We start from the raw sequence: 11,252 nt of genomic DNA, 5'->3' as shown, positions 1-11,252 counted from the left end.
TCTGTTGATTTAATAATACTAATACTAATATATTTTCAAGTCCCAACATTCCCACTTCAAACCCCAATAATTAGAATATATGCTTAATGCTCTCCGCATGGTACCCAAAAAAAAAAAAAATAAAATCACACACTTAAAAATAATAAGAGAAAAACAGAATTTATAAATAAACAAGATTTATAGCTTCTGAAATTTTTATTTTTATTTTTATTTTTTAAAATAACCTCACTTCATTAGATAAACAACAAGTCATTTGTAACAGCATGCTTCAGAAACAAAGCAATTGCATCCATCCACACTAAACTAATAACAGAATGCAGACATCTTCGTGCTAGTTCATGAGCTAGAGTCTTCATATGGCTTCTGAGATGGGAACCTCCAAAGAAAAGGGAGTTGAATTCTTCATACCACGAGTTACCGTAAGTGCATCCGTTTCATCCGTCCAGTGATCCCATCCCGGATTGAATGACTCCCAAACACCCTCTTTAACAGCAATCATCTCCACTAAATGTGGTGAGAGACATCTTTGAAAGCATTTCCATCAGCAAATAAGACATGGACATTGCTGTCACATCCCACTACTCCCACACTAAAGTAATCCTTCATCCCTACTACCACCGCTGCGTCTAACATTAATTCAGTATTAATTATAGCATCTGAAATTCCATAAGCTCAATTTGAACATGACTCGTTTACACCCCTAATCGTAATTCTTGCATATATACCAGGCCATCAATCATGTTACTCTAATGAATCTAATTGATTGTTCAACATTACTTTTTAATTCATTATAGCAGAGATAGATCATTGATCCTACCACATTTACTTAGTCAACTATGGAGACAAATGCCTAATAATTCCACACACCAAACAAACAAATTCCATGTCCTAAAAAACTGAATAGACATTCATTGAAGTGTTCAGAATGCAGGAAAATACAGCTAAATAGGGGCTTATCCCCTAATCTGTAACAAACTACACAGTCCGATAAAATTAGTATCCATAGTTTTCTTTCAAAGAGTGTGTCACTGCTAACCATTTGTGGAAGACCGAACGGGACATACCGAACGACCGATTGACATTTCTATGGCATCCTTGGAGCTCATTTTTTCTTCTCTAAATGTTGTGATGGAGACGAATTCCTTCAATACGTGGGCTTCCAAGAAGTAAGAGCATATGTGATCCGTCCCTTCCAACCTTGCAACATCCAACGGCCATCTTCTTCTATCACAAAATTTTTATTGTAAGATGATCCAACCCTATCTTTTGCCATTTTCTTGATTTCCTTGTCCAGAGGAAGCTGCTCGAACCCAGCTCTCATGCATCGAGCCTGCCACTGCTTGTATGTCTCTGGTCTCTCGATCCTCTCAGCTGCTTCGCATGCAATAACATTCATTGCCTCCCGACCAAAAATGGTTTTCTCAAGCAGCATTCTCTCGTGACATTCTCGGGGGATATTCGCATCAAGCATATCGAAAAAAGAAGAATAATGAAATAACGCCTCACGGAATCTTGTGATGAAAAATGGGGCATTAAAAGCGCCATTAATGATCCCTTGCACAAAAATTATCGGATTCATTTGCCGTATAAGGTTTAGAACAATATTTCTAGGACTGTTCACAATAACGGTTTCGTCTAGAATATTCCTAAGCCTATAAAGAGAGTTCACCACAAGAGTTTCATCCTTGTTAATCTTAAGATCTTCGAGTTTAATCGTTTCCCATTTCTGGGCTATAGCATTGAACTCAAATTGAATGTTAAAAGTCCTAGCATAATTTTCCAAGCGCCTCCCAGTCTCTTCAACCCTCTCCGATGGTCGGAAACCTGGACATGGAAAATCAATACCAGTAATTCGAAGCTTCGGAGGTCCACCGGGTCTAGAAGAAAGGCGTTGCAGAAAGCAAGGCCACTGGAAACCATATAGAATACCGAAATCAATAATATGTAGCTTTGTGGCTTTCTCAGCCACATTCATGATCGTTTTATTTGCGCAGAAATTAGAAATCTTCCTAAACGGACAGGTAGCAAGGTATATATGGTAGGCTTTCAAAATATCAGCAGCAGAAGTTGGAATATTGAGAAGGGATTTATATATCTGAGTCCCTGAGCCAGCCATACGTGCCTCTAGACCATCAGCGAAATAATGAGCAAGTCTCTGCATTCCATCGCCGGTTGGAGTGGCGTGCTCTCGAATCTGTTTTAGAAACTCATTTGCTGTCCTACGATCATCAGCTGCAACGGCTTGTGCACAAAGGGTCAAAAGGGTTCTCATATCAACAATGTTCCGCTTACTCCCTGATTTCTTGCCCTGAATTTTCCCACTGTTTGGCTCCTTAGACTGTACGTATGAAGTATTTCTTTTAGATATTCCATCCAATGCTTTACGAAGATCAGAAAGATTTTTCCCTTTACTGCAAAGTAGCACCTTGTCAAACATTTCCGAACTAACAGTTGATTCAGTATATACTGCTGATTGCTTGTTGCTCCTTTCCTCCTCTACACCCATGTTGGCATGAAAAGAGTTCTTTTTCCCCCTTGACACATCAGCGGACTCTTCGATATGTAAGTTTTTTTCCACTTTGACTGCCAGACTGACCGAACCTTCTTTCTGCTCCTTCTGAAATGGTTCGCTATAACTTGAATTAATTATCAAATTACCCTCATCAGGAAGAAATTTACTCGCTTCTTCAAACCCTCTTTTAAATTGCATGATGGACTGGCTATCCATAAAAATATCAGGAATTCTAAGTGTACTTATAGGTGAATCCACCTGACTATCAAGAACAGTGCCACTGCTACTTGATGAACTATAACAAGACTGAGAAATAGCCTGTGAAACTGAATTAACAGTAACAGGACTTCTTTCAAAGCCATTACTGTTGGACTCGGAATACCAATTGGGACATAAAATTCCTGTATCACCAACACCACGATAAAATCCCCTTTCTTCTAAGCTATTTGGGTCAAGGTTGTCCATACCCTGATGTAGCATCGGCTTCCGTTGATACACCTCAGAAGCAGGACGCTGCTCCCCAAGAACGTCAAAAAACGATTTCTCTGCAGCTTGAAGAGCAGCAGATTCTTGAAACATGCAGGATTTCTCCTCCACATCCTCTTCCATTAGGATATGGTTTATGTACTTTAGGACCACATCACTAAAATCACAATCCTCATGAGAATCACATTCGGATAACTGGTCTTTCACATCCAAATTCGAACAAGAAGAAACCAGTTCGTTATCCGCATTCAAATAAAAAAACCGACCGCTGCCTCTTGAATCATTGATCAGATTTGGATCCGAAAATGCCGGAACCCCCTGGTCATTCACTTTAATTGGATCCGAAAATACCGGAACAGCTTGGTTTTTCACTTTTATTCCAGAAGTTGGCCCTCTATATCCCCTATAATTCTGATCCATGACATCTACTATACGAGAATTTCTTAAGGCAGAAAGTGCACCCAATCAAACAACCCTTCCACAATAAATCCAATTCACTTTCAAAGTTTCTTCTCAACTTCAACCCTAGCAACAAAACCCAGATTTTTCTCAATATTACAATTACAAGATTATAAAAATCAAAGTTGAAAGCAGATAAAGAAACCCAGAAGCAAGCACAAGAAGATGCATAAAAACAAGAAACTCGTCAATGAAAAAGTAACATAGGATTCATGAAGATCAAATCCGGACAACAGAGAAAAAACCAAGACAAGCATACGTGAAAACACTCCTGAAAAACCAACCTACATACTCAGATACGTCAACCTATGAACCTCAAAAAGAATTCCCTTTCACAAAGAAAATAAAAACCATACCTCAGATTCACTTCACCCAAGTGTTGCCACCAATACCTGTTCTGACCGATCAATTAAGGCCACAGAAAGATCTTGGAAGCAAAACCCTTACAATAGAGCGAGATATTATAGAAATAAGAATAACATAGAATGTCTCAAAATGGGACTGCCTATTTGCATATAGCGATTATATAAGGAAGAGTTATGCGGGTAAATAAGAGAGGAGGTGATGAATCTTGGCCATTGTATGTTCCATATCCAAAGGCTGTGTACTGGTGTAAACTCTTGGCCGACGCATAGTAAACCAAATGGTTTTTTTTTTAAACTTTATCAAATTTCTTGATTTATGTCTTGCATCGATCATTTCGTAATATAAATGGAAAGCTGAAAGAGAAGATTTTCACACGCTGTAGAGAAGAAAAAGACTGGATTTTGGTCCCCTTTTGCACGCATTCACCTTTTTTTTAATCAACGTATATCATTTCACTTTCACCCGTAACAAGACAATAACTATTGTTGTCGACCGTCATTTTCATAATGATTTTTGGAGTCAATATGCAGATGATTCGTTTAGTGGTGACAAAACTGTTTGTAATTTGTTAAAATGGATTCAATATGAAACTGTAAATTATAAATAGTTATATATTCTACAACCTGAAAGTCAATAGCTGGTTGTTCTTGAAAGAGCTTTGCAGTGAATTAGTTGAAATTTCTTGTATAAACATAATTCTAGAATGAGATTGATGGGGATAGTGGTGGTGTATAGCATGTTTTACTTTAATTATATTTTTGTTAAATAATTCATGGAATTTAATCTTACATGACATTATGTCAAATTAAATATGTTTTTTTTTATTAATACACCTTTTAAAAACATGTACAAACATAGGTGGATTTTGGAATATCCCAAGGAGCCTAGGTTGGAAAGTTCATACATACTTTATTATTATCACTGTGTAACTTAAATGTTTGAAGATGATATATTTCTTAAAAATTATGGATCCGAATATATGTTCAAGATGTATTATTTTATGATTTTATTCTAATATTTTGGAATATCTGAAATAAGGAAAATTTGACAAGATTAAATATCAAGAAGAACTAGGAACATATCAGATTATTAAAGTAATATATTATTCAAAATGCTAAATTTCTAGAAATAGTCTCGGATTCCTGTAAACTATAGGAAGATCTTGAAGAATACGAAGATAATACAAAATTATGACAATAAACTATACAATATACCACAAAAAAATTGAAGAATCCTTGAAAAACAAGAAGAAATTAGTAGAACATGGAAGGATATTCAAACTGAAATATCTACTCGATTTAAAAAGTGCGGAAATATAAATATATTTTTGAAAAGCTCTCATTTTGAAAATAACCATTTAATTAAATCGCATGCATGCAATCCTACTTAAAAACATCATTTAAAATTATCACGAGCAATTACCAATAAAATATAATGGAGTAAAAACGAGTAAAATCTTAACATCAACTGTAAAACAAAACAGCGAATAAAATCATCGTATCTTTTGCAAAATATAAAATCATAATGTGCGGAAAATCATAGGTCCTCGGGTCGTGTCGCCCACCAGGCCCGCTGACTCAGAGTCCAGCACCTCCAGTCCCCTCGACATCGAACTCACCTGCACCATACACGCCTAGTGAGTCTAAAGACTCAACACACCTGTACCATAAATAATGAATACCTATACGCAGCACACAACAGTGAAAAATATCATAATCAACATATCTTTCATGAAATTTAAAAGCTTAATGTAAACGTGTCATATGCAATCGTGACGGGTCACACATCTCATCGTTGATCATCATTCATCATTCAGTTCATTAGAGATGACTATCATACATCATCATTTACGATGGATCCATCATACATAAAACCGCGGTACCCAGCGACTGTCGGACATCGGTGACAGGATTACCCATCCACTGTGCCTAGGCCTCATCATCAGCATTTACTTATATCTCTTAAACAATTACATATACTTCGATAGCCACAACTAATTCACGTCATTCAAAACATTATCATTTTCATCACTTATAAAAATCATGCATCAATGCAATTTTTCTTAAGTCCAAGCATGCGACGTATATCTTCATAAAATCTTAAAATCGTGATCATGATGCATAAATATTTAAAATATCACAAATTTGTGCTCAGGGCACTGCCAGGACCAAAATCTCACCCCGGGTGAAAAATGACCATTTTACCCCTGGAAACCCAAAAATTATCATTTCACTCCTGGACCTTTAAAATTAACCCGAAACTTACCAAACTCCTTAAAATGTCCTAAAACATGTTTAAAAATATTCTTAGCCGTAAACTCGAGCCCAATTCGTAACTTAACCGATTCGTTTTAAAACTTGGACCGATATCTCGGTTTTAATCCGAATCGACCCGAAACTTGACCGAAAATTTCCCAACTTTTTGTCATACCTTAAAAACACTTAAAAGGTCATAAAAACCTCAAAAACACCGAGTCCTAAACTATCGGCCCTACCCAAGGTGGCTGGACAATTTTCAGCAACTCCCCAAACAACACTTGTGGAACTCTCCCCATGGTTTTTTTCGATCTTAGCCCAACCCGACGGAACCAGCTACTGATCCACCTTCCTTGGACCATCCCGAGACCCCTCTGAACCCATGGAACCAACGGATACCCTCTCATGCACGCAGCAACTCACCCCAACCTCTAGTCACCTAGGAGAGTACCCTCACGTCTCACCCCTTCAACACGCTCCTACGGTTCTAACACAAGGCCAGTGGCGTGAGACTCATTCTATATCACATCTTGAACAGACCCTCGCGCCCCCAGATAACTCAAACTCCCGATCTACTTTAAACCATGCCCATCACCGACCCACCGATCGCCCCCTCTCCACTCGAGCAAGCTTCGGTTCTAGCCTAACCAACCCTTCCTCCTCTGCATCTGCAGCCCCTCAGGACCCTCATCAGCAGCCCCCTTACACCAAGAAATAAAACGTGAGATGCTAGGAAATGATACATGCAAAGACCGAAACAAACAAACTATGTAGGATTGATCCAATATTGCTGAACGAAAAATACATATACATCACACATATCAGCATAAATAACGTGAATGATGCAGAAATGGGGTTACAATACGTGCCTGATGAGTTTATTGGTGCACAACAGTTTGAAGGAACACAAGACGTGGGAAGAACTTGAGCTTGGAGGAAGAGAATAACCGAAATTTTATGTTGTTGCACTCACGAAGAGAATAACCGATTGGAGGGGGTGGGCGGCTGAGTGGTGAGTGGATTATGATTAGGTTAAATGGGATAATATAGATAATAATAAATAATGATAGATAAAGGGGCCTTAAATTATTAATTAAAGGTTAAAAATATTTTAGACAAAACAAGCTCAAAACTAGGCCCGTTAATTTCAAACTCACTCCCGAAAATTATTTCGTGTTGGTAAGTTCTTGAAATTATTAGTCGAACCCTTAAAAAGTCCCCCGATTGGATAAAATTTATGTGCCGTTAAAAATAAAATCATGCGGATAAAAATAAAAAAAATCCTATTTTTTAAAAATACCCTTAAAAACACCTTATATTAATTAATAACAATTAATCATGTATAAAAATCATTTTCCTGAAAATTCTCCGGCCTCCGACCCTCGTTCGGGCGTGAAATGCATTTAGAAACCATAATGCATGAACTTATAAAATTTCATGAATTAACTCCTATCATGCATGAATGATGCATAAAATAATTAAACACATAATAAAAAAATTAAAAGTCATAGATTGCATGCATTCAGATTATGTGAATTAAATTCCTGGACCTTACAACTCTCTCCCCTTAAACAAAATTTCGTCCTCGAAATTTCGAACGTACCGAATAGCTCCGGGTAGCGACTCCTCATCTCGGTCTCAGTCTCCCAAGTAGCCTTCTCCTCAGAATGATTCAGCCAATTGACCTTGACCATTTGGATCACCTTGTTCCGGAATCTCTTTTCATGTCTGTCCAGAATCTGCGTAGGTCTCTCCTCAAAAGATAGGTGCGGTGTCAGCTGAAGTGGCTCATAGTTAAGCACATGTAAAGGATTCGACATGTAATTTCGCAGCATGGAGTCGTGGAACACGTTATGAACTCCTACCAGATTCGACGGTAACGCAACTCTGTATGCGAGTGTCTCAACTCTCTCCAGGATCTCAAATGGCCCGATGAATCTAGGGCTGAGCTTGCCCTTCTTCCCGAACCTCATCACACCCTTCATAGGTGCGACCTTCACAAAAACATGATCGCCTACTGCGAACTCAAGATCTCGCCGTCTCTGATCAGCATAACTCTTCTGACGGCTCTGTGTAGTCCTCATCCTGTCTCTAATCCTTGCCACTAGATTTGCTGTCTGTCTGACAATATCCGAACCCAACTCTGCTCGCTCTCCTACCTCATCCCAGTATACTGGCGACCTACACTTCCTCCCGTATAGTGCCTCGTATGGAGCCATACATATCGATGTCTGATAACTGTTGTTGTAAGTGAACTCCACAAGAGGTAAATTCGGCTCCCAGCTGCCCTGGAAGTCGATCATGCAAGCTCGGAGTAGGTCCTCTAGAATCCGAATCACCCTGTCTGACTGACCGTCTGTCTGAGGATGAAAAACGGTACTGAACTGTAGCTTCATACCCAAGGCCTGGTGAAGACTCTTCCAAAACACAGACATGAATATCGGATCCCTGTATGACACTATGGACAATGGAATCCCGTGCAGTCAGACTATCTCTATGATATACAGCTCTGCGTACTGAGTCATGTTGAATATCTTCCTGATCAGTAAGAGGTGAGCTGACTTAGTGAGCCGATCAACAATTACCCATATGGCGTTAAATCCTCCAGTAGTCCTCGGAAGCCCTGTCACGAAGTCCATAGTAATGTTCTCCCATTTTCACTCAGGAATAGGGAGTGGTCTCAGCTTCCCTGCAGGTCTCCGGTGCTTTGCCTTAACCTGCTGACAAGTCAAACACTCGGAGACGAATCGCAGAATATCTCGCTTCATGCCCGGCCACCAATAAACAGCCTGTAAATCCTTATACATCTTTGTACTCCCTGGATAGATGGATTACGGGATACTGTGGGCCTCACTCAGGATATCTGCTCGAAGGGAATCACTGTCAGGAACCCATAGGCAGGTCCTTATATCTGATTATGCCCTCCACAACTGTATACATTCTCTGGCCCTTAGCCTCGTCCCACTGTCTCCACTTCTGTAACTGCTCATCAGAAGTCTGCCCTGCTCGGATTCTATCTCTCAGAGTAGGCTGTACTGTCAGAGTAGCAAGATTCGGGGCCTCGTCCCCTGGCATAAACTGCAAGCTCAAATATCTGAATCTCAGCCTGTAGCGGTCTCTGCACTGACAGATGGGCAATCACTGCGTGCTTCCTGCTCAAAGGGTCTGCAATTACATTAGCCTTACCCGGATGGTAGCTAATGTCACAATCATAATCCTTCACCAGCTCGAGCCATCTCCTATGACGCATGTTTAGTTCCTTCTGTGTGAAGAAGTACTTCAGGATTTTATGATCTGTGAAAATCCTGCACTTCTCCCTAATAAGATAGTGTCTCCAGATCTTCAGGGCAAATACCACTACTGCTAGCTCGAGGTCATGAGTCGGATAATTATTCTTATGAACCTTCAGCTGTCTGGACGTATAGGCTATCACTCTGTCCTGCTGCATCAGAACCGCCCCCAACCCAAGCTTAGATGCATCTGTATATACCACAAACTCTCTTTGCCCTTATGGCATAGCTAGCACTGCTGCTGTGGTCAAGGCCTGCATCAACCTGTCAAAACTCTCCTGGCACTCAGATCCCTAGAAGAATTTGGCATTCTTATAGAAGAGAAGCCCTGGATAAATTTCCTGTAATAACCTGTCAATCCCAAGAAGCTACGGATCTCTGTCACACTCTTCGAAACTGGCCAATCTCTGACTGCCTTTCCTCTAATTTTTTGGGGTCGACCTCTATGCCATCCTGAGATACAATGTGGCCCAAGAATGCCACCCTGTCAAGCTAGAACTCACACTTGCTGAACTTGGCACACAGTCGTCTATCCTGTAGAATCTGCAATACTGTCCTCGGGTGGTGACTGTGATCCTCCCTGCTCTTTGAATAGATAAGAATATCATCAATGAAGACTATGACGAACTGATCCAAATAAGGCTGGAATACGTGATTCATGAGATCCATGAAGATCGATGGCACGTTCGTCAGACCTAAGGGCATCACCAAGAACTCATAGTGCCCGTAACGCGTCCAGAAGACTGTCTTATGCACATCTGACTCTCTCACCTTCAGCTGATGGTATCCGGATCGAAGGTCTATCTTGGAGAACACTGAGGCTCCCTGAAGTTGATCAAACAAATCCTCGATCCTTGGCAGTGGATGCTTATTCTTGACTGTGACTCTGTTCAGCTCTCGGTAGTCAATGCACAGGCGCATGCTACCATCCTTCTTTTTAACAAACAGAATTGGTGCGCCCCAAGGAGAAAATCTAGGGCAAATGAAACCCTTATCCAGTAGATCCTTGATCTGATCCTTAAGCTCCTTCATCTCTGCAAGCGTTAATCGGTAGGGTGCCTTAGATATAGGCACTGTCCCTAGCATGAGCTAAATAGAGAATTCCACCTCTCTGTCTGGTGGAATTCCTGAAACATCATCATGGAACACGCTGGAGAACTCACTGACCACGTCTTCATCCTCCAGCCTCTGACTGACTATCCCTGCCACTAATACAATGCTGGCTAAGAATGCCTGGCAGCCTCTCCTCATAAGCTTCCTCGCACACATGCAAGAAATGACGTGCGGCATCTGCTGATGTCTGGCTGCCTGAAAAACAAACGGCTTCCCCCTGGGTGGTCTGACAGAAACTGACCTCTGTTGAAAATCTATGACTGCTCCATGAGAACAGAGCCAGTCCATACCCAAAATGATGTTGAACTCCGGTAGTGGTAGCACTTTCAAATCCGCATGCACCGAATACTTCTGTAACCGAAGCTCCAATCTCTTCACTATCTGGGAGGTGAACATCTGGTCCCCGGATGTGATTGATACTCTGAAACCCAAATCCATCGCTACCGGTATGATTCCTAGTCGCTTCACGAAAGATTAGGATATAAACGAATGTGTAGCCCCTGAATCTAGCAATGCATGCGTGGCTACACCTGTAATACATATCCTCCCTGCGACAAAACATACCATCAAATCTGATAGAGTTGAACTTAAGGAACTTTTTATCGTCAATTAATCCAAAAATCCTCGAATAATCGCTGAGTTAACCCAAACATCAATTCCCAAAAGTTCGAAATTTACTCTCAGAAAAATTGAAAATTGCAAATTAACCCTTTAAAGTTTTGAAAATTGCATTTTGATCCTTCAATTATCTGTTATTACAATTAGGTCCCT

General features: G+C 40.3%; 1 protein-coding gene across 1 annotated transcript; it reads right to left on the bottom strand.

The window, feature by feature from the left end:
• Positions 1–879: 879 nt before the first annotated feature.
• Positions 880–4,141, bottom strand: LOC142532686 (scarecrow-like protein 14). Its single transcript, XM_075639050.1, has 2 exons — positions 3,814–4,141; positions 880–3,523 (listed from the first exon to the last, which is right to left on the bottom strand). The coding sequence occupies exon 2, from the start codon at positions 3,416–3,418 to the stop codon at positions 1,145–1,147; it is 2,274 nt and encodes a 757-aa protein (XP_075495165.1). The 5' UTR covers positions 3,419–3,523; positions 3,814–4,141; the 3' UTR covers positions 880–1,144.
• Positions 4,142–11,252: the final 7,111 nt, after the last annotated feature.

Source organism: Primulina tabacum, chromosome 18 (genome assembly GCF_025594145.1).
Source record: "Primulina tabacum isolate GXHZ01 chromosome 18, ASM2559414v2, whole genome shotgun sequence".
NCBI lineage: Eukaryota > Viridiplantae > Streptophyta > Magnoliopsida > Lamiales > Gesneriaceae > Primulina > Primulina tabacum.
The sequence above is the reverse complement of the archived record's forward strand: the minus strand, read 5'-3'. Positions and strand labels throughout refer to the sequence as shown.